At 39.5% G+C, this 24,691-nt stretch overlaps 1 protein-coding gene across 3 annotated transcripts in view; it reads right to left on the bottom strand.

Moving 5' to 3' along the window:
• SMARCC1 (SWI/SNF related, matrix associated, actin dependent regulator of chromatin subfamily c member 1) overlaps window positions 1–24,691 on the bottom strand; it is a 93,548-nt gene that overhangs the window by 33,544 nt on the left and 35,313 nt on the right. For all 3 annotated transcript variants that reach the window (XM_061474443.1, XM_061474441.1, XM_061474442.1), the window contains 11 exons: window positions 24,010–24,134; window positions 23,152–23,211; window positions 22,479–22,516; window positions 21,250–21,371; window positions 20,435–20,506; window positions 16,262–16,375; window positions 15,358–15,511; window positions 14,932–15,045; window positions 12,613–12,672; window positions 8,148–8,406; window positions 7,342–7,503 (listed from right to left, as the gene is read on the bottom strand). In XM_061474443.1, the coding sequence (XP_061330427.1) occupies window positions 7,342–7,503; window positions 8,148–8,406; window positions 12,613–12,672; window positions 14,932–15,045; window positions 15,358–15,511; window positions 16,262–16,375; window positions 20,435–20,506; window positions 21,250–21,371; window positions 22,479–22,516; window positions 23,152–23,211; window positions 24,010–24,134 (1,280 nt within the window). The remainder of the gene's footprint in view (window positions 1–7,341; window positions 7,504–8,147; window positions 8,407–12,612; window positions 12,673–14,931; window positions 15,046–15,357; window positions 15,512–16,261; window positions 16,376–20,434; window positions 20,507–21,249; window positions 21,372–22,478; window positions 22,517–23,151; window positions 23,212–24,009; window positions 24,135–24,691) is intronic.

Here is a 24,691-nt window from a genome sequence, read left to right as displayed (position 1 = left end):
CAATTATGTGCTTCCTGCTATTGCTCATGTTGCTAGTTCTTTTGACTGACTAGACTGAGCTCTTCAAGCTTGTAGCCTCCTATTTACTGTCTGGCATTCAAATAGCTATTACAGAGATATGTGCAGGATTCTGCCAAAACACAGTCAGGTGCCCTTATGCTACAGATTCCTTTTTTGAGAAGCAGCTGACCAGCTATCATCCTATCTGACTTCAGCATCTACAACAGACAACCGGGTAACAGCTTAACTGGCATACAGGGCAGACCAAAATGAAGAAGGAAAAAGTAGTAAAAATATTAATTAAAAAAAAAAAAGCCACTGGTACCACGTACTGGATGCATGCACCTCGTAAGAGGAGTGTTTCAACAGTAGTTAGCATATTCTTGTGTTTAGGACACGCCTCGTTCTTAGCCCTTGGCTCGTGAAGTTATTCCTTTATAAAGCATTCATTTAAAGTGCTCCTGCTAATGACAGCAGGCCTCTTGAGATAAGAGGATAACAATAAGCATACTGATGTAGAATACCATGAAAGTCCGTGAACAACATACCGCTACTTCCTGATATTTTACATATGGATTGTCTAGAAGTCCAAGAAATCACAATTTATTTCAGTACCCAGCTGTTCTGCAAGAACAGACAAGGGGGAAGCAACAGCACAGTCTTGTACTCCTCAACTAGGATCTCAGTTTCTGTTCTGCAAGAAAAGAAATTCTGGTACATTTTAATGTATGGGGGCATTAAAGAGGAGCTTATTTAGACCATGGACTCCAGCACATGCTGCCATGCCCATATAAAACTGCTGGTGAGAAGACCTGATCCATCTCGAAGCTTCTGAAGACATCAGCTGGTTGTGGGTGCCCATTTACAGTAATCCTAGTTTTCCCAGTTATTCCTATGTGCTACACTGAAGAAAAACAGGTGTAGGAAGTGTTTTGCTTTAATATCAACAGTTCTGTAGAGAAGTTTTTACAGAAGCCCCTCCCATATATAAGAAAAACACACTAACATGCCTGATTGAAAGACAATGGTTTTCCTCTTGGCTTATTTGAAGATAATAAACTTACTTATCTGAAAAATCTGCCACCATAATTCAATTTATGGAGACTGGAGACATACCTCCTCAGAAGTTTTATCTCAGAGTTAGGATTTAGTGATATAATAATGTCACAGGGAAAATCCAGATCGGATTTTTCAGACAGATATTTCAAGCCTAGAAACAGAGCTCCAAACTGAGCTTCAAAGTGTCATCCTTCCTAGTAAATGAAAGAAAGGTTTACAAAGAAAGGAGTTTCTTGCTAAAGGAAAGCATAAAGCAGTGGAGACAAAGTGTAGAACATTCCAAGTGTGCTTGGACCGGTAAAGTGGAAGATCATGAGCTCAACTATGAAAATAGTGCACAAAATACACAAATTTTCATTCTGGTGTGGCTTAGTCCAAACACCAAGAACTTCAGGATTCCTGGTATAGGGATAACAGTGTAACTGAAAAAAGAAGTCTGTAATTTTGTATAAACACCACAAAACTTAATGACAGGGAGAAGTGGAGTATCTCCAAGTTCTGCTTCATATAAAAGTCCAAAACTCCACTGCAACAGGCCAGAGAAGCTCTAGTCTGTGGACAATTTTAAGACAAAACAGGGCAGCCTCTGTCTCTTAAAAACTAATGACTTGATAATTTGTTGACTCTTCCAGAAGAAGAGAACCTGGAGCTCAAGTTCTCCAGTCTAGAATCAGGCTGAGCAGAGAGTCAAGTCTCAGCATCCCATATCAGCAGTGAGCACCTTGACCACCAGGCTACTACCTCATCTGCTGAAGGCTCCTAGTTCAAAGGAGCTCCCACAGAAACATGCAGCTTTCCATTTATCCTCTGAGGGAGAGGAAAAAAAAAACATCCCTAGAAGGTTCTTGCCACACAGTTACACATGATTTGCTCAGGAATGCAAAACTTCACAGGTGACAATATTCCTTGCTAGATTCTGAATCACACTAAGTCACACCTACAAATGCCATACAATAAAGTCCTATAAGACACACATGTCTCTGTTCTACTCAGACACTCCGTTTGTTCTTGTGTCTTTCAGGTAAGACTGCACTGAACTGCCTTTCTATTCTAGGCTCAGTTTCTAATATGGTGAGCTTTGTTTTCCAGTAACAACACATTTCAATGTTCTCCATCTTAAAGGTGAAGTTTTTAAGAAAAGCAGCATCCAGCAACACTTGAGTTGCTGCCACAGTTGAAGACATGAGTGCAGGATGGGTTTATGTAGGTTTACAATGCACTACACATCAAGCACTATCATAGATTCCAAGTGCTTGCTATTAATTCTCTGGAAGTACTGGGACAAGTTTTCTTAAACATTCCTTTTTTATTTCACAGAATCATGGAATGGTTTGTGCTGCGACGGACATTAAAACTCATCCAGTTCCAATCCCCCTGCCATGAGCAGGGACACCTTCCATGACACCAGGCTGCTCTAAGCCCCGTCCAACCTGGCCTTGAACACTGCCAGGGATGAGGCAGCCATAGCTTCTCCAGGCAAATTTGTAGAGCAATTCATAGACCAATGTAAGAGCTGTTAGGCGGCTATTGCTGCGGAGGAGGTTTCAAGACAAACAGGACATCACAGACTTCTCAACCACCTTTTAGAGAAAATTTTCTCAACGAAAAGAAGCATGCAGAGCATCTCACAGTAAGAAGAACTGCGCCTGGACTGCCCCTTGTGTCATAATACATTGAAGGACACTCTGCAAAACAAAGTGTTCTTTCATATTACACAGGGACACATTCAGCTACAGAGAGAGTCAGAAGGTATGTATGTGTGACATTAAGATTATTGCAAACATCCTGATTTAACTTAGCTTTTCTAGTCCTGGCTGTAACAATAAATGTTATTTTAAAACTAGGATGACAACTTTAGGCAGGTTGTAGTCAATGGATTTTGAAAACTGTTTGCTTGTATTAGACACTAAGCCCTTATCTGCAGCGACAGCGCTACAGCTCTGCAGTCCCCACTGGCATTCTGCACCTGTGTACATCAAGAGGAACACAGTGAAATGCTACATGTGTAAGGCAGAAAAGAAAAATTATCAATAATTAGTTTGGGTTACGTAAGTTTACCTGGGTTGAAGCAGGTTTTTGTTTCTAAATAGGAGGCTACTGAAAGTACCTCAAAACAATTAACAGTCCTGTAAAAATTAATCTCAAATTCATACATGAAAGAATAAGAAAAATACCCAAACAAACCATTTTTGACTTTCTGCACGAGATGAAATTACTCCTGCCTTTCAGCTAGGTACAAATACAACTGTACTGATTTTCCTGTACGATTTAATGAGATCAATGAAAATACGTAACAGCCAATGCAAAGAGGAACTGATTAGTTGGACCTTTATGTACCTGTTACAAAAGGGGAAGACAATTTCAATGAGAAAGACCCTTTAATCCCTTTTACATGGTACCAACAATGCTCTTTAACCTTATTCTGCAGGTTTGGGATTGTACCTTGCAGGATGTGGTGAATCAAATTAACAATGCTTCTTAAATCAGCAAGAGGCAGATGGTTGCAAGACACCACATGACATCTTTCAAGAGAGAGAAACCACTTGCAGACAATGAAACACTGCCTCTCCATGCCCTTCTTCCAACCTGAAGCTGCAAATATTTTCTGTCTCTATGGAAGCTTGTTCTGTTTTGCATCATCTCCAAGAACACGGAGCCCTGTTTTTTAATACATGAAGAACTTAGAACTGACTTCTGATGAAGCCCAGTGACTTTACAGAGAAGCTAAGCTGACTGTAGGGCAACAAGAAAAAAACCCATACAATATTTCTATCGTAAGAATTTACTGCTTTACCAGCAAACCGACACCTGCAGCACAAGCAGATATGTAACTTCCAGTGTTGTCAGAAGAATAATAAGCAAAATCCCACAGAATGCACAGAATCACTAGCATGACCTTCAGCTCAGCAAACAGTTTAAAGATGCCTGCAGGACATCCTAATCGCCTTTGTTTTCACTAAGGCAATACACACCACCTGTCAGAAGTCAGGCCTGAATATCAATATTTAAGAGGAAATACCCTATAGCTATGGAAAAATCCTGGGTCTCAAAGACAATTATACTATTATTTAAACCATAATTTACATTTTCCACATTAAGCCAGGAATCCACAACCACTGGAGCTTCCTCCGTTTCTGCTTTACACAGCTTGTAGGCATACAGTAACCAGTGGGCATCCACAGAGATGGCTGGAGAGCAGACAGAAAGCTACCACAGCTTTTGTGCGAGCTGTGCGAGTCCATCACAAGAAGAAATTGATGGGCTCAATCCTCCATTGGCACAGAACTATCTCATGGGTACCTGGATATATGCAAAATGAATCAGGTACTCCGAGTCAATTCGTTTTAGCAATGCTTGCATTATTTCAGAGTTAAAGCACACCCTGGAGACCACAAGAGAAATCACTCTGCCAAAAATGAAAGAAAATAACTTCTCATGTGTCTGTACTACTTCTGTGTAGTTTTTTGGTATGTGTATTTGAGAATGGTACAAAACCATCCATAACATGTTAAATTTAATCATCTGTTTAAGTTGCTTATAGTTGTACTGGTCCCAGTAAATCAGACCACCATTCTCTCAGTGTTCACTGTCACAGATGAGCTACAGCTTGAAGCACTCACATTTGGGTCAGTGGAGACACTTCCAGTGAAATACTTGTTAGAGTAAATCCTAAAATGCACAAGTTACTGCCTCCAACACAGGCACTTCAGAGATTGCCTTGTGCCTCACTCAGTGCACATATTTGCAATCAGTGTAGTTAATCACCTTTGGAAAGCCATTAAGAAAGCACACATCCTCAGTGAAGACTTAATTTGAAATGCCTAAGTACCACAGGTGTACTGAATATTTCTTTTCTCTGGAGCTTAATTGCTAGCCCAAGAGCTGAGATCCCTTCTTTGGTCTCTTCCAGCCATTTTTACTAAAACTGATGCAGAGTAGCTTCCTCTATCATACTCCATGACCTACAGTGGGACACTATCTTAGAAAGCAAAAGACAGTGTCTACCATGCTTACCACAGCATCTAAACCACTTGAGTCTTCTGATAACTCTACTGAAGCATTCCTATATTCATTTAAAAGGAAACAACATTAGATATTACTAAAAAATTGTTCACTATGAGGATGGTGAGGCCCTGGCACAGGTTGTCCAGAGAAGCTGTGGCTGCCCCATCCCTGGCAGTGTTCAAATGCCAGGTTGGACAGGGCTTAGAGTACTGTGGTCTAATGGAAGGTGACCCTGCCTGTGGCAGGGGGCTTGGAAGTGGTTGAACTTTTAAGGTCCCTTCCAATCCAAACCAGTCTGTGATCTTATGATCATCAACTTTTAGAAAAAACTAACAATGAAGAGTTAAAGTTAAAAAAGAGATTTTTGGATATTAATTTTAAGTTCCTGCAATCTGTTCCAGTCATATTTTCCCCTTTTGCATTCCATATTGCCTATAAACCACCAATTTCAAGAGTTTTTAAATTACTGAGTAGCCTAATAATATTGTTAATTTATATAATTGTATTCCTAAAATATAACAACTGATGAACTTTAATTATGGTATGGAACCTTAAGCAGACATTTTTAGTTCTCCATAGTGACATTTAATGCAAAACCATAGTTCCACTTCAACAGTAGCACCCCACAACATTGTACTTCAGTGCATTAAGCACACCTCTGCCACTGCAAGCTATGGGTTCCCCTGTGCCCTCCAGTGCAAAGCTGTTTTGGAGTTGGAAGGCACCACAGATTGTCAAGTGACCCAGTTCACTCTTACTGAGAAGCTCCCCCAGGGAGAACCATCTGCTCTTGTCCTAATTTATTCCATTAGTCACAGCCCAATACAAATCGCATTAGCTGTAACAGGACAGTATTACTTATAGAACTCACCATATAGCTCATTCAGAAATAATCATGTTATGGTCATCTGCTCTCCAACTCCCCATATAAATGACAACCACTTCAAAATCTCTATTTGCAACTTGGGCGCAAATTCTCCTAGAAGACTCCTACAGACTAGTAATGGTAAAATTCCATGGTCGTGCTGCAGGATTAACAATTAAGACTACAAGTAGTATACACATTACAGAGGTCCATAACATACTACGGTGATGTCTGTACTTGGAGAATATGGAAAAGGGAATAACACCTAGATTTGTTTTATAGCAGACTTGAAAATAAACCCTTTCAACTGAGCTTTGATGCTTGCTGTCAGTTTTTGCACAACAGAGTGCTGTGGAACAGGGAGAAGCAGATATTCCAGGTGCCAGTGCTCCGTTTTCAGCATATGTTTCACATCTTCCTAAAGCACCAAGCTGCCTCACATCAAGTCTGTCTCACCAAGTGTAGAAGTGAAAAAGGTGACAGAAGGATTAAGTGGTCTGTTAACTTCTTCTCTACTTAAGAAATACCTTGATGAGTTATTCAGTACTTTTAAAATTTAGAAGTGTAGTTTTATGGACACTTAGCACCATAAATGCTCTATCTGCATCTTCACCTGCATGACTAGCAGTTGATAACAGCAAACACACCCAGGTCCTTCACAATCCTACTGCACAATTTGGTGCCTGGCTCATGTCTCAAGAGGGGGCAACAGCAGGTCAACTATGAGATGCACAAGCACAGCCCAAATCAAAACTTCCTGTCAGTCTAGTCACTGAATTCACTAAAACAGTGATACACTGAACAAAACAGCAGCCAACAATGCTAGAAAGAAAAAGATCTGCTGACAAGATGGCAGATCTGCACCAAATTGAAGAGATTAAACTCTTTGGGAAAGTCAGCAGGTACAGAGCAAACTGTCATGTCTACCTCTTCTGCTACCATCACTATGAGCAACGTACTAAGAGTACAAGACTTGGGTGAAAACCTATTACCAAAAGCATGATATAACATTACAGATTCAGCTGCAGCATAAACAGCCGACAGAACTCAAGTTTTACTATAACTGCAGTGATAGAAAGGCAGCACCCTCCAACTACTCTAATACCCATAGAATTAGCATAAAGTGTTCTGCTCTGGTATTTTAGCTCACTGAACTCTGTGCTTCCACAGCAATAGCCTTTCCATGGAGCGAAAGCAAGAAAACAAATCTCTGAAACTAAAGCTAGTCCTGAATTCATTAACTCAGTGTCAAGAGTTACTAATCCTGCAGCAAGCAGAACATGTCACACTCTCCTTACCCACAATGATTTCCATCTCCTATTGGAGCTGAACTTGTGGTTTATTACATGTCAGAAGAAAATCCCTAAGGAACCTCATGTGGAGAAATTTCTGCATTTTGATGGACAGCCTACCGATTTTCTCCGGCTCATCTGGACCTGTTCCAGCAATGCAGCTGCTCTCTAGACCATATGTTGGATCCACCTTCCCAGAGGCTCTTGCTGCTTCCTGTACTTTCTTTACATGAGCTTCAACGAGCTCCAGCGGTACCTCCTCTCTGACACGAGAAAATTCCTCTGGTAAGAGAAAAAAAAACAACAAAAAAGAAATACTGTGAGGGTTTTATGGCAAATTATGATTTTCTCTGATCAATGTGCAGGTACATCTCATGACAGAGGGAATTCTCAAGTATGTAAGTTCCTTCTTTTCACAACAGGTCATTAATTTACTCTCTCAAATGTCACAGGAAGGGGCTTCTTCCCAATTACGTAAAATTGTCTTTTACATGGAAAAAAAAAGGAAAAAAGTGAAAGGAACTATTTCAACAAGTGTGTTTGAGTACACATATAACTACGGCAGATAATTTCACACAAAGAGAAAAGGAAAAAAAAAAGTTTAGCTTTGTTCATCTACCCACAGCTAAACTAATGACAGTGGTCATAGTAACACAACTACTAGGTGGTGCTTGCAAACACTATCAAGAGTCAATAAGCACAAAAGCCATCTTTAGACATTCAGTGGCCTTTAAGAGCTATTCTAGCTGATCTGTAAATTGGCAGTTTCAGTAATAACAGAACACAAAACTGGTTATCAGTAGACCTCTTTTCTACATACGTGTAAACTCATCCAGAACAAACTCTAGAAGAAGTTGATTTTAAAAGTGGACTGAGAGCAAAGTTGTAGAGTAAAGGTAAAAACAATTGCTGGGGCAAATTCATACCTAATGCAGCCTTTGCTGCAGCCGATGCCACCCGGGGATCCACCACTGATGCCAGAAAAGCAACGGTGCTCATCACTGGATTGCCAGACTGGCTGAAGGGGACGGGCTGGTACGCCAGCGGGCCCAGAGACGCGTCGGAGTTCTCCAAATAAGGGTCTTCAATTGGAAGTCTCAGAAAATGGAGAATGCACTCATCTTGGGTACGGCTCCCAACATGCTCCGAGACTTTGTTCCAATCATCTTTGTACATCTCCAGAGCCTGCAAAAGACAACAATCATTGTATATACATTAACTACTCTGGGGAAAAAACCCTTCTTTTTGCAGAAAAATATTTCCAATACTAGTTATTTTGGTGATGGAATAATAAATTGGGATCAGACAACTATTTAAAATTACTTTTTCTGGTAGCAAAATTATTCTTCGTAAGAAGTATGAACATCTGACTGAGACACCGATTAAATTTAAGCTGTGGGGATCATCACATGAGTTTTATGCTGTTATTATATCAAAAAGAATAGTCAGAAGATTTGGGGTTTACTAATATTTGCATAGTTAGTGCTTCCCCATTTTGCTTCAATACGAAAAGCTTTCGAGAGAAGTAAGTTTGCTTATCCTACTAAATCTCACGAATCCTTTCAATTTCCATAACTACTCCCCCTGTTCTTGTGTTCTCTCATTTATGTCTTGGCACACTGAGCTCTCTGGGGCAGGAATGGGGTTTATTTCAATCATGTATACTAGCTATGATGGTGAAGTCCAGTTTTTAGATCCAACAGATGTTATAAAAGAGCATCAAACCAATATTCCAGGAAAAATGAGGAAAGTATATTCTATATCATGAAGCCAGAAGAGATCGGTTCTCCAGCAACTGTTAACAAGTCTTATTTTTGTTATGCATTCAGGTTAATGAGTCATTATTATGTAGATAGGGCACCTGATAAAACAAGAACTTCCCAATTAAATCAAGGATTTTGTAATTCAGCATTTCAGTCATTTTTAAAGTTACTTAAGAACTTCACAAAATACTTCAATAACAGTGAGCTACTCAAGTCCCTGCACTAGTTTTTGAAAAAATAACCTATTAGTATTGTAAAAAACCAAAGTGGTAGCCTAATAGAATATTAAACCTTAAGAAGTGTTTTGTTTTTTTTTCTCCTGAAAACTGTTTAAGTTATGTAAGCACTTGGATAGCATAAAATAAGTGTTTAAGTACCCTGAACTGTTAACTTCTACATTACTGAGATGATTCATGGTCCAGTCACCTAGAAAAAGTAAAAAGCCATTTGGGATCTAGGCCAAATGTGTCAAACTTAAAAACGAGCATGGGATCTGCAATTTACAGGCATAACAGAAATTTTCTGAAAATACTTAATACCAGAGGCCTGAGCAAGGGTGGCAAACACCTCTCTGTTTGAGCTGCAGATCCCATTTTCATTTTTAATATATTTCACTGAGAAGTCATGGTGGTTTTTATTTACCCTGGACTTACCCTACAACAAACAAAGGCAACTGCTTTGCTCACAGCAAGTGAAAGGCATTTTAGCCACAACTGGTGGAAGGAGAACAGAGTTTGAAGTAGGTGTTATCAGACTGCTTGAGAGATCCCTATGGTACACCCTCACTGACTTGCTGGCCATAAGGCAGGCTGCCTTGGACCTTAAGGCACCTGTATGCAGGTATAACGTATTTCAGGAGATACGGACATCCTCCTCCTCCCTATCTAACTACTTATGATAACTGAAATTCCCCAACCAATGTCCATTTAAGCATGAACATTAAGAACAAATGAAGTTAATGGCTTTTCAATACTTGAAATCTTTCTCACAAGGCTGACAACTACCAGAAATTTCAATCTTTGTGGTAAAATGCATGACTCTCCACATGCACAACCTTTCATAGCGTAACGGCAGAATCCAGAGCTGGAATGTATCTGTCAGACATAATGTGGAGAGTACATCCCAATTCATCATTTTGGGAACGAACCAAGGACAGATGATATTGAACAGCCTGGTCCACGCCACAGTAGTCTCTAACTGCCCGTGAACCGTTCTTCTGACTTCTGCCTGATCTTGCTGAAGTGTTTAAAGAAACGAGAAACTGCTTAGTTCACTAGGTCATATTCATGGGGAAATATTTGGTTTGTTCAACTTTAACTTCACTTTCCCTAATTTCATCTCTGTGTTGTAAGGTGTGTGTCACTGCCTACCCATTTTTAATCACACTAGTGTATTAGATCAGCTCTGCTTTTCATGGCCATGCAGGGCTTTCTGCTCATTCTCCTTCACTGCTTGTTATTTTTCTGCTAGACAGCCTAGCTCCCACAATAGTTGTCCTTAATATAAATAGCTGAAAATACACTTAACTATGGAAGAATAGCACTCTGTGGAGATACAGACAAGCAGTGAGGCAGGGAAGATGAATCTGGAAGGAAAACAGTATTTCCTCCCCCAATTTTTTCAGTCAACAGGCAGAAGGAGAGTAATTATTTTAGATAAGATTTATTTTTCAGAACATCACTGCATATATAGTTGCCTAAATCTACCCTGAGGATTTAATTGGACTGAGCTGGCTTGTTACAGCTGAATTACTTATGCTTGAACTGACATACTCTTTACTGATTTATTCATAGGTTAAATCTACAAAGAACGAAGAAAAAAAAGCACCATTATTAATTTAAGCACATTAAATAAAGTTGTACTCTCAAGACTGGTTTTTTTTGTTTGGGTTTGGTGTTTTTTTAAGGTATCTGGATTATTTCATTAGGCTTCATTTGCTATGTATGATCATAAGCTATAAAAGAATTTTAAATAATGCTACTAGTAAGCAAAGCAGCCAACATATCAAAACATTAGCTTTGCTTCTCCATACAAGAATGCCATGAAAGACAATTTAGCTTTTTGTTACAAACTCTTACAAACAAACTTTTTTCCACATGGCAATAGAAAAGTATGAGCTAAACAGGGCATACCAAGCTAACATAAAAAACCCCACCAAAACGCTATTTTGGCTGTTTGACGAACACATTTCTGTGAGCTGTGAAGGCGGAAACAAAGACTGCTGTGCTGAGGCACTTTGGCTAGCTCAGAGAAGAAGCTACTCAACACAAGTTCAACACTGTCAAGCACCATCAAGATCCATTGTCCATGCTTTTCCTCATAAAATTAACTTTTCAATAGGTTTACTGACACGTGTAAAGACAAAAAAAGCCAGCACAATCACGCAACTGCACTCAGTTTTAAGCTCTCTCTTCACATAAAAACAAACGAGCAAAAATAACCCCAAAACTGTAATTCTTAGACCAGAACTCTGAATTACATAAAAGGATAAAAATCAACCACCCACAGTCTACATCAAGAAAATGTCTCTTTAGAAGAAAGCTAGGTAATAATAATTTATTTACAGGAAATTGCAGCACATTAATTATTTCAGGCCAGAGATGATTCTTCTGATGAAGCACTATGAAAAACAATGCTGCCCTGATGTCAGTATGGAAGACTGAACAAACTTCTGTAGCGCACATCTGGGACTCCAAGAGACCTGACAATTACCATGTGGCTCAAAGGCATCAGATTAAGGAATGTAGGGATGAAAACCCGATCAAGTGTGCTAGCAATTGTCTGAGCTCATTTTTACAGTATCTCACATAAGTCATCTCATGTGTATTTTTCGTAGACTTCCCCAAAAAAGCTGATAGACTACATCAAGTGCAGCTCTGTGGCAAAAAGAATGAGTAGATGTATGGGACTAAAGAACTACCAAATAAAGAGCTTCCCTTCTTTGTGGCAGAAGACAGGAAACAGCCTCAACTGTTTCTTAACTATTTAAACTTTAAAAGTTATTTCTTTCCCTCTCTTGCGTGCTGTGGCATAGCCATGAACCTACAAAGATTATCAGAATTTCAAAGTATTTATCTTAGTGGCAGGTAAACCATTACCTGAAGGGCATTCATGCTGTTAGTAACTTCTGTTTAATGAAAAGACCTCTCTGCACTGCAAGATCTGTTCCTGAGTTTATGCAAATGTTCTTAAATACTTAATGTCTTCCTTGTAGGTACAAGTTAGAATTTAAACCTTAAAGTACACGAAGCCCCTCTATTACAAAGATGCTACTGCCAACCCTTTTTGGTAATAACATTCCTGTAACTGTGATAGTCAAAGAGATGATTTTGAGGGAAAGCTATAACCTTTTACCAGTTTAAAAACATAACCACAATGAGACAGGCAGCATTGCCCTTTACATACAGATACTCAACCGCTTTGTTCCTCCAGCTACATCAGTTGAGTCCCAAGAGATTGCTTCCCACTATAAACTCTCCAGCCCTATTCAATTTTCTATAAAAGCATGAAGCTGTCATCTAACTCCACCTCAAAAAAATGACTAATCTATATGTAGGTTTTTAAAGTGTGTAATGATATTCTGCATGTTTTGGTTTCCTAGACTTTGGTTTTGCCCTCATGTACTTACTTCTAGTAGCAGCAATGTCTCTTGCTCGGTCCATTCTCTTCCAGCACTTGCACCTTTACTCTATAAGACAGAAGGGGGGGGGGGAAGTGAAATACAGGTCTTTAATGCACAGAACTTTTAAGAAATCATTAAGGAGGAATAATCTGTTATTTAATTCAGTCAAACATGGATTTCACAGCCTTCCTACTACAGCTAACCATGTTATCTTGTACAGTGGTTCAATTCACATGATGTACCTATGTAGCTACAGCACGCAGGTGAGTACATTTCTGCACTCTGTGGAGGCTGGGGTCCACAGACCCCACCTTCCCAATACATCTAGGAGAACTGGCAACTCCTCTTTTATTCCGAGCTAAAGCAAAGTGATCTGGTATCCTTTTCTCCTGGCTATCTTTGCTTGCATAAACAGCAAAGAGGATTTTCCTAAATAATAAAGCCCCTTAGGAGCAGTGATGGCATTCTGGTCAGCTTGACTTTGGCCAGGAAAATTACGCAAAGAACAGAGCAGTTTACACAAAGCATCCTTCAGCTCAAAGGACAGCAGCAGATAGACACAACAGAGTATCTAACCTCCTCCGAAGCTGCCATAGAGCTGAAGGATGCTGCTGTCCCATGAGGAGATGGTATTACTTGATTCAGGCACAACTGGGATTCTACCAGATTAAAGGGCACCTTTCCCAGCGGAATAAGGTTTACGTCAGAGTCGCTTTAGCCCACATCAACTTCCAACGCACACATATTTGACTGTGTAAGGTAAATGCTGGTCCCAAAAGCTGTTCATTTATCTGAAAGTTCATCAGTAATTTGGAAAAAAAAAAAATCTTTACAAGTGAGATGAGCTATGTGAAAAGACAGTAATTACAACAAGATACTCTGTATATTCAGCAATCACTGGCTCCAAGGGTTGCTGTTTCCAAATCTATACCTTATGAGATTTCCTGAAAGTTACCAAACTCTTTGTGAAAACTTCCCCTTCTGTGATTCCAGACACCCTGATCCATTCCATGTCAAATAAGAACAAAAGCACCTTCTCAGCTGCTTACAAAAGACCATTATCTAGATTGGATGTCTCTGTGCAGGACCACAGCAAAAGGAGTATTTAGGAGAGGTAAATCTATCCTATCTCAAGATCCATTTCACAAACAATTTACTAACCCAAACAGAACATTAATCAAACTGAATCATCCAGCAGCTGATCAGCTCTCAAACAGGCTTGTATGAAGAGCCAAAAAAGCAACTGCCAGACACAAAACAAAAAGGGAAATCAACTTCTGCAAACAAGTCTGCTGCAGTTCATTGATACAGAAGTTTGTAAATAGAACCAGAGTCTAGAACCAGCAGAAGATTTACAAATTTTTAAATCAATATTTATACCTCCATAAACTAAGCAAAAAAGTCAATCCATAAATGTAATGATGGAACCTGGATTTATAAAAAATGCTTATCTCTAAAACTACTGTGTGCTGGTTTTGTTTGTTTTTTTTGTGGATTTTTTTCCTTTTTTTTTTAAATAGCTCTCTCAGGTGATAAATAAAGTAGAAATAGTATAAATGACAGTGTACAAAGTAATCTTGTGGGTTTCAATAATACTCTCTCAGGAAAATGAGCCAATTACACAGACTTAGCCTCTTGATTAGTGCTTCTCTTAGACTCACACCTAAGAGTGTGTGAGCCCAAGAGAAGCACTGATCAGCAGAACTTTACAGACTACCAAATGGAAGGTGACACTGAAGCAGTAACATGGTATTCCTGCAATACCTCCAAGCACTATCAGGTATCAAACACAGGTATCCAGTAGCAGGAGGTAGGCAAGAGGTTATAGAATTACCAAGGTCACTCAATGGTATCTCAAAACTTTATCTAATACAATACATTGCAGCGACAGTGCTAAAATACCCCCTTGTAGTGATTTTGTGACACCTTTGGTAATCAAGCAATTGTCTAGTTCAACCAGTCTGGAAAACCCTTCTCAGACATGGAAAACAGGATAAAGACCCTGATGGAAAAGTCTGTTTCTGTACTGAATCGATGGACAGTTAGAAGATGAACCATTTAGGTAAAATATGAAGTAACATAACAAGAGTTCAGCATCTGAAGACTGATAGTATTAACCAGTTTGGGGTGGGTACATGTCTTTCTTTCTATAACATCAGATACCCAACACAATCACATATCTTAGTGTCCTACACTGAGATGGAAACAAAATCTAAACCAGGAATCTGTGAGTAACGTAAGTCATCTCAATGTCATCTAGTAGAGGACACTTGAGGAAGAAATCTTAATAGCAGGAGACAGGGAAAAAAATCCCAACATACTTGCCTTTGCTAAAGTCTTTTTTGAGTATATGTCTGTGCGAAGCCCAAAGTTCTGCAGATCAGTTGGTTTCTCCTTGTTTTTCTCTGGAAAACTCAACATCTGCTGAGCAGCTGGAACCTGTGAATAAACATTAGAAAGATGAAGGGGCAAGAATCAAAAGTTATTCAAGGTTTTCAGACAAGTGTTAAACAGAAGATGGACTGAACAAAGCAGTCAAACATAAATCTACAGAGATGACTTTACATAGATAGCATCACTTGCATACAATGCTAGCAGAGCTTAGAGACTCAAAGTACCTGAAACTCTTAACCTAGCTGGACAAAAGAGAAAAAAAAAAAAAAGGAACATGTCACCAAATCATGCCCAAGTTATTCTGACAAGATGTTAAATGACACTGGCTAGAACATTAGTGCAACCTGTGGGGCTCACCTGCGGAGTGCGGATATGGAGAGGCATGAGTCCAGAGGGTGTATCAGCTAGCACGTTGAAGTGAGGAGTAGGAGGAGGGCCCATTGCCATGGGACGGCTTTCTGGATCCACTTGGTAGTTAATGAGACCCCACTGCTCCAGAAAAGCATGTACTCTATGAAACAATGTGACAAATTAAGATTTTAAGAACTGAAGCCTTGGATTTGCTTGACGCCCCAGAAAGGAGACAGCAAATGGGGGAGTTTATGTTTATGGATCAAACACAGATCCAGAATCTTCTAGAGTCCTTCACTAATCAGAAATAGCAATATAAACCACACAGCATAAGCTCTGTGCAGACTTGACTGCATTTCAGCATGTTGCATAAATCAAAACATGATATTTTTGGTTACAGATAACAGAAAATTAATTAAGTATAGACAAAGAAAGCTAGGGCTGCATGCACAGAACCATCTGCAGACAATGTACAGATTGTATGGGCTGCACAACCATTGACCCGTTTCCCTTGTTTGTCCTTAACTGTTCGTCACTGAACTGACGTTTAGGAAGCTACAGGTTTCTACAGCTCTGCTGCAACTGACAGCTTAAAACTGACAAAACTGAGTTGCAAGAACTGAATTTCTGAAAAAAATCCACATATTTACTGAACAGCAGAACCTAACTCATCACAAATTAAGATCCAAATATCCGCAGGCACGTTTTAGCAAGCAGACAATATTATAAATAAAAAGATTAGTATAAAATAGTCACCTGGTTGCCATAAAAGCAGGGAAACTGCTAATCAACAGTATGATGGCTATTGCCCACACTTATGCTGTCATACTGGCACTCTTTCATTTTTAATGCAGCTCCTACTTCTTTTTATTAAAGCAAAGACAGTGACTGAAAGAGCCATGGCTTTTACCTCATGACAGCACACACATCTCCAGTCAGATTCCTTCTGCAGGCAGTGCTGGTCAAGTACTCTTGAGGGTTTAAGCGATAAGTGTCAATCATGAAGTTGCGGTAAGCCAGGTATCTGGAAGACAATTGGTAAATAGTTCATGTACACTGAAGTCTAGAAGTTTAGGATATGTGTTTTAGGATTTGCCTTCTCCAAACACCTTTCTTACTGACAAGCAAACACCAACAGATAATTTTTATTAATGAAATTTAAGAATCAATAGCAAAAGCAAAAGGTAAGTAGAATTTATTTTTATATACGAATATGACCCATCTCTTCCAGACTGTTTCATTCTGGATTTTATCAGTGCTTGGATTAGCAGTACACTGAGCACACTTAAATTGCAAGTGACACAAGTAGCAGCTGTAGCTTGGTCACTAACCAAATACTTGTGCAACAGACCACTAGCTGTAGAAAAAAAAAAAGGGGGTCTGATCTTCACATGGAAACAGACTAAATAATCCTTGTCAATCCCCGTCAAGAGCCTGGGAGGAAAAAGAGCTGAGCATAAAACCAGAAGTAGTACACCAAACAGAATGCTACTCTTTCTATATGTGGAGTTTTTAAGCCATGAAAAGATCAGTATGGAAAAGTTACAGAATAGCAAATTGGAGAAGACAAGATCTATGAAAAGCAGGAGGCAAGAATCCAGGAACCAGCACTGCACTCCCCACCCAGAGGTGGAACAGTTGAAGCAGAAATGACCTTCATGAGATTACCGTATTTCAGAACACAGGCAAACATGTATTGGGGTTCAGCACATTTCCAGCACTGCAGACATTGCTTCGCAGGCTTTTTCAGTAAATTTCTGGAATTTACCCCAATGCAAGCTGTTCAGAACAAAATAAACTTCCGTAAAATTGCCAGACCTGTTCTTCTGATGAAACAAAACCAACCTGCCAAATACAAGCAAGTATCCTATGCAAAGATGGGTTCAAAACAGCCTATTATAAGCAGATTTCTGCCTTTGGAAAATTCAAGATGTGAATGTCTCATATGTGGTGTGCAAAAACCAGCTGGCAACAAAAAAAATATATGGCTTACAGAGATGGACACCAGTGCTTTTCAAAAGCAAGACATGTTGCTGCACATACACATTCCTGACAAAACCCCACATCTTCATTCTGATAAAATTACACATAAAACTTGATAGAAATAAGTTATGTGACAGGTGCTGGGCTGCTCCACCTTGAATGTCTGGTTGCCAAGAAACAAAAAGAGCTGCTTCCATGGAGCAATATGCAGGAACATTTTCCAATGCGCCTGTACAGGACTGGGTTACCACCTGCTGGACCAAGAACAGTACTTTAAAGTGGTCTTGGCTGTAGAAATTAGTTTAATATTTATTAGCTAAGGTCACATTACTAGGTGAAGAGAAAAGCCTAAAACAGAAACATCCCTGAAGTTTATCCTGACAGGAAACTGTTTTCAACAATGACATGACCCATCAGCTAAAACCTGTCAAGAGCAAGAAAGAGAAGTCAACTAGTATTTAGTTAAAGCCCTTTTTAAGACAGAAACCACCCTCCAGACACTACAGTCAGAAGAACGACCCTGTGTGCACTTTAGAAACACAGTATTTTCATCGGCCTGAAAACTAAGCTGGAGGCAAGACATTTCAATTCAGAAGGATGCTTCTATTTTACTTGAAAAGAAAACACCAAGCCATGAGAACATGCTACTCCTATAATCCCTATATGACAACAAAAATACAAATCTAGGTTAACATCAGGACTGGGAGGAGTCCCTAATTTGCTTCACTTACAGTCAATAACCCGTAGCAGTTTATGGATGACCTATAGGAGACTTGATGTTATGATGTCAGCTGAAAAAAGCAGCATGGGATTACTTGCTATGACCACATCAGTGGCAAGCAATATAAGGAATAATGTATGACAGGAATATAAGGATTCTTTCAGAATTCAATCTGTTTTCAGTCTTAGACACTGAGTCCTAGAACCCCAAAACAAAAACATGCTGTTAGTGTCAAATAAATTTTGAATCAACCAAATTTTGGAAACAAAGTCTGGAAATCAGACTTCCAGAGAAATTGCAGATAAGGACTATGGGCTGAAAATCATTCAGGGTGCAGAGACCCTCAGGAGGCCTCTAAGCCAATCTCCTACTCAAACTATGGTCAGCTATATATTTTCATAGAATCAGAGTGGTTTGGGTTGGAAGGGACTTAAAGCTCATCCAGTTCCAACCTCCTACCATGGGCAGGGACACCTTCCACCAGACCAGGTTGCTCCAAGCCCCATCCATCCAATCTGGCCTTGAACACTGCCAGGGATGGGGCAGCCACAGCTTCTCTGGGCAACTGTGCCAGGGCCTCACTTCTTCCTCACATCTCATCTCAATCTCCCCTCTGTCAGGTTAGAGCCATTCCCCCTTGTCCTATGTCTGAAGGCCCTTGTCAAAAGTCTATATCCAGATTTCTTGTCAGCCTGTTTAGACACTGGAAGCTGCTCTAAGGTGTCCCTGGAGCCTTCTCTTCTTCAGGCTGAACAAGCCCAGCTCTCTCAGGCTGTCTCCATAGCAGAGGTGCTCCAGCCCTTGGAGCAACTTCATGGCCTCCTCTGGACTCACTCCAACAGCTCCACATCCTTCTCAGGTTGGGGGCCCCAGAACATCTTCATGACCAGGTTGCTCAGAGCTCTGTGACCAAGTTTTGATCAGGGTGCTTACGGGTTTCTTCAGAAAGGCCTGAAAGACGCCAAAGAAGAGCACTCCCAACTTCCCAAGGCCCCATCCCAGTGCTTCATCATCTTCAGAATTAAAAATTTTCCTTACGTCTAGATAGGACTTGCCATGTTTCAGTTTCACTTATTTTTGTTCTGCCACACACATAATGAGCCTGGCTCCATCTTCTCAGCAGCCTCCCTGTGCACTGGGCCGCTATTATTAAGGTCTTCCCCAATCTTTCTTTTCTCCAGACTGAAAAAACTTAGTTTTTAATTTCTACGTCAACATTAGATCAGAATCCTCACAAAATAAGTCATGCCTGAAAAGAAGAGATGCAAACACAAGAATGCTGTGAAATTTGCCCTGTCCACCTGCTGAAGAGCAATGCGGTTTATCACAGTCATTAGCTTGAAGTAGAAAGAGAAAAAAAAAAAAAAAATCAGTTTGCAAACTCAGCAGTTCATTTTGTTACACTGCTAAGTCAGATCAGAAGTTAACCATGATGCATGAAAAAACCTGCAATACCTCAAGACAATAATCATCTTCCCTTACTATTTAATTTAAACAGCTTCAGGGAAGTTGTTTAAGCTGTTTAAACAGCTGTGTGTGTATAATTTTTGAATTAAGAACATTTAAGTTCTGCAGCAGATACCAGATCCCACAACAAGATGGAATAGGTACAAACTGGACCTAAATTCAACTGAGAGCTCCGTCTGCGTTTAATAGGAATGTAAAGAATTAAAGTGTCACTAGAGGGTTTGGAACAGCTATATAAGAAAAAAAAAAACATACTACTTCTAGCAATGTACAACTCTAGCTCTCCGATTTAAATCGGACTACCTAGTATTTGAGAACACAGTTACATCTCAGGCCTGTGAAGATTAGTTTTCCGAACCTCACTGCACTTTCAGCATTACCCATCAGTTGCTCAGGGAACCATGAAATCAATACAGATAACTGTGCAAAATCCATTCCAGTCTGACACAGCATCCTAAAACAAACTCTGTGATCAGTGCTTACACACAAAACTCCAAATCTCAAAAATACAGCATGGCATAAGAAACAGAGAAAAATACAGATGACTATTAAGCTTCTATAGCATCATGAAGTTTTTGATATGTCTTTGGAAGATGATCATGCCTTGTACCACATGAAGTTCATGAATTTGCTCCAGTATTTCTTGGGAGAAACTTGTTTTAATTTTCCTGGATAACCACTATTAACTATTACTTTGATATTTAAACTTTTACCTCATGTAGTTTGATAATGCACATAAATTATCAAACTACAAGAAGAAGAGGTGGCACAGGTGCTCTTTCCTTCTTTTATGCCCCTACTAATGTAAGCTTAACACATGCACAGCTGAAGTGACAGCAGGACTCCTGGAACTGGAAGCTCCTTTACCTTGCTACACTTTTATAAACGTATATATTCACATGTTCTACTTACATTTCTGGAGTCTTAGACTTGTTTTTTCCATTGAAGAATTCAGGAAGAGCACGACGTTCAATCACATGAATACTGTAACAGAAATATACAATTCAGATTATATACGTAATGTATATACACAATTCAGATTCAAATACAAAATAATCTTTGAGTACTCTGCACATCTTCAAAACACTATTTTAAGAGAGAACATTTATAGAAAGGATTATTTTTAAATTTTTTTTTAAAGAAACTCTAGTATTCTAGCATAGCCCTTTTAAATTTGCCTATTTTATTAAAGAAGTAAAGCTGCATTAAAAAAAGCTTCCAGCTACCTTGTCATGTCCACTGTTGCCACCACAGAGATGATTTAAGGTTGCCTTTTACAAGAACACGTACACCTAACGCAACATGAAGGTTATTCTATTTCATCAGACGTACTTCAGTAGTCTCTCAGCTATGTTTCAGACTGATTTTGCTCTTGGGAACACCATTTGCTACTACAAATGCACGGATCAAAGAGTTTTTAGCCAATCATTATTTACCAGTCACCCCCAAAAGGCACTTGCATGCACTACAGAAGAGTGATCTCATTATAAAACACTATCATTGTCATAACTTTCACAGTAGGGATGTTATTACTGTCAATTTTCTCAGTAGGGATGTATTATTGTACCTTCACTTTATAAGAGAAAGAATTGAAGCACAGAGGCCACACATACCTACCTCACTTTAAAGTAAATCTCAATTAGCTCAAGCTATGCAAGGTTGCCTTTCCTGATCTACACCAGGTCCACAGCTATATGTCTTCACCCAGTTCCCAAATACTTTCTTACCAGTTGTAGTCAAACCAAGATGCATAGCTTGGAATAATGATGTGGTTGGTTTGTTCTGTAACATTATCTTCACCTGGATCAATTGACCGACTTTGATCACCTTTGTTAGGATCTTCATCTTCCTGTATCATGGAAAAAAATACAACAGTGAGTAGGTTGTAAGAGGCACATCTATAAACTCTCAAGTCAGAAAAAAGTTAGCCTGAAACAAGTGCTTTCCAATCCTGTGCAGAATAAACCTTTCCTAGTGCAGTTTCTGGTCAGTGGGGAAAATCTCAGGGACCAGAGAAAGTGTAATCTATGTCATCATAAAAATAATAAATCTTGACAAAACATTACAGAAAGCATAAGGCCAGGATGAAGTTTTTACAGAGCCAGCTCTCAAATCTGAAGACTGTACTTTGCAGTACAGTGAGATCACACTTTTATAACTGTTTATAAAGTTAAGCATGCTCTATGGGAGAAGACACTGCATTTCAATAATGCAATATACTGCAATCACATGTAATGTGTGTGGAATACTTTGTAAGCTGCCATCCTGGGTCTTGCTGCCACCTCCAGTTACTGACACTGCACCAATTTTTAATATTGTCTAAGTTGGGTTGTATTTTTGGTCACTTTTTCCCCATTAACCTTCTCACTCCTCAAAAAAACATTAAAGGGAATTAGATTCATTACTTCAAGTTTTATTGGCAGACACTTGTTAGCAGTAATAGTTTCACATCTGAAAAACTGCACCTCATTACACTAAGATCTTACGTGGATAAACTCACTTTGATCAATCTTAAAGCCAGTCTCGGATATCTCTCCCTTGTGAAGAGGAGATACTAAATTCAGCTTGTGAGTCTCTATGTGCCTGCATTTGCTTCCATTCAGGAAGTGAACACACAAGTTTGCTCACATAGAGCTTTAAAGACACCAGGGAGCAAAGACAAGGGGGAACTGCTTTAAACTGACACAGGAAGATTAAGTGACATTTTAGGAAAAAGTTCTTCCCTGTGAGGGTGGTGAGGCACTGGCACAGGTTGCTCAGAGAAGCTGTGGCTGCCCCATTCCTGGCAGTGTTTAAGGACAGGTTGGATGGGACTTGGGGCAACCTAGTCTAGTGGAAGGTGTCCCTGTGCATGGCAGGGTCAATGGAACTGGATGAGCTTTAAAGGTCTCTTCTAACCCAAGCTGTTCTATGAGTTCAGTTTCTATCAAACTCAGTAAGAAACAGCAGCTGTTACCTTTCCTCCAGTTGCCACTGTCTCCTCATCCTGTTCATCTGAAAGGCAGAAGCATTGAGAATTACACTAATAAAAAGAGTTGACTGCTCACAAGCCTTTCTAGCAATGCAGGTGGTGCCTAATTGGAAAGAGTATTTCATTTGGTTTGGAAGGGAAGTGAGGAGGAAAGCAAAGAAGACCACACATCATTAAGGCAATCTCATCCTTATGCAGGCACTCAACTATCCAAGACACGAGAACAGATAAGAATACAAAGGAACAATAATCAGAATTATTCCACACTTAGGAATCCATACCTAATTACTGCCCTCCCCAGTGACCTAGACGTAGCCTTGTTTGGTAGGATACGGGACACTGTTCATACCTCTTCTGTCAAAGGCTTAGTAAAACTCAGGGAACCTGTGATTCACCTTGATTCCCAGTAAGAAAAATTCTGCCAGGAAAGAGCTTATGTGTCATATTAAGAAAAGTGCCTACAAGGGAACAGCCTTGCAAATGAAAGAATAAATGTTTCAACTTGAAATACATATGAAAACTGAATTAATTCAGTAAAATAGTAGAATTAGAGACTTGTTTGAAATTGAGAGACATAAAGTATTTCCTCTGTTGGCCTGCAAGCAGGACTTTACTATAAAACCTAGGGAATGGGGTGCTGGAGGGTGGGTGCATTTACCAAGGTCTGCTACTGTTCCTCCTTTCACAGGCGTGTTCTCACTGTCTTTCTTTGGGTTCACTACAAAAGCAAGATTGAAACTCTGATGAATAACCACACAAGATAAAATTACCGAAGTCTAGCATGCTTTCACTATCCTATCAATTAACAGTTTTGCTGGTCATATCTTTGCAGTTCAAGAGTTCATCTGTGCACGTTGAGTACAACAGAGCGTTTGTTCGATTTCTCTGGAATTCGGTATCTGAATACAAAACAGCTTCTATTCATGCATTTAGTGGACCAAGTACTATACTTTCCCCATCTTCTACAACAGTTCTCACATGCAAGTCCAAACCAGGTAAAAAATCACAAACGGTGTGACACCCAAAACAGTTTGGTGCCAAGGACTTGGTAAAAGTAATTATTTTTCAGATTTATCTTTACTTAAGATGTATTGCACAGATCAGCACTTCTCTGAAAAGGATTAATAACTGAATGCATCTGGCACATTGCTAGAGTTTCCACTCATTTAATGTGCTGCTTATCTGGAGTGTCTGGCATACAAATATTTTCCTCCAGAAAGTTCCACCCCACAAAACAAACTCTGTAAAACTGTGTGACAGCCATCCTAAAACTGGTGAAGCTAACCGTTTAAACAGATTTTTGAAGATGTATTTCCAAAACCAAAAAGAAGGTGAATCTGCTACCCTTCTCAGATAACACATTCAATTCCCTGACTACATAAATTTAGATGGGCACAGATCACCTGGCCCTATGGCCACAAGTATTTCAAAGATTTCACAAAACATGCATGTATTTTTCAGTGCAATTTAAGCAATTGTCTTAACATTCAAAGAATCCAGTGTGTGCATGTTTTACCATTTTTGGGAAGTACCACTTCTTCTATATTAGGTACGGGTGTGGGATCCTCCATGTCCTTTGTAAGATCTTCTTGTTCATCTTCTTCTTTCTGTCCTCTCCTTTTTCCATATAAGGCTGCTTGTCTAAAACAGATCAAACAAATTCTTTTCCAACTGCAACTGTCAGATATTCTCATCTTGATATTATTCTTCAGATATCAGGATTAAAGGACTGGGTCAAAACACTTAGGAAATCATGTACAACAGTTCTCACATGCAAGTCCAAACCATGAACACTGCAGGAGTGGTGCTGGTGGAGTTGATGAAAAATACTCTGTACATTAACAAAATGAAGTAAGTTTTTTTGGTTTTGTTTTTTTGGTGTTTTGTTTTTGTTGTTTGTTTTTTTTTTTCAAAAAAAAAAAAAAAAGAAGCTATTTTCTATTGTTTCAAGACCAGAGACCGCCACTGTATATAAATCTTGATTCCAACCCAGTGATTCACATTAATTCTTTTAAAAGTTGCAACAAGGGCATCTGCTGCACAGAAGAGGTGACAGACCATTTCAAGGCACACTGTCTTATTTGATGAAAGAGGCTGGCTTGTACGATCAAGTCTGTGTACCAAAAAAGCCATTTTGGGAACAAAAAGCAGAATCACCCAAACCTCTCCTCGCAGAATCTAACTTGGGCTTTACATTT

This window comes from Pezoporus flaviventris, unplaced genomic scaffold, assembly GCF_033815535.1.
Source record: "Pezoporus flaviventris isolate CSIRO_AGI_PZ_B2104156 unplaced genomic scaffold, CSIRO_AGI_Pfla_v1 ptg000079l, whole genome shotgun sequence".
NCBI classification, from domain to species: Eukaryota; Metazoa; Chordata; class Aves; order Psittaciformes; family Psittacidae; genus Pezoporus; species Pezoporus flaviventris.
The sequence above is the reverse complement of the archived record's forward strand: the minus strand, read 5'-3'. Positions and strand labels throughout refer to the sequence as shown.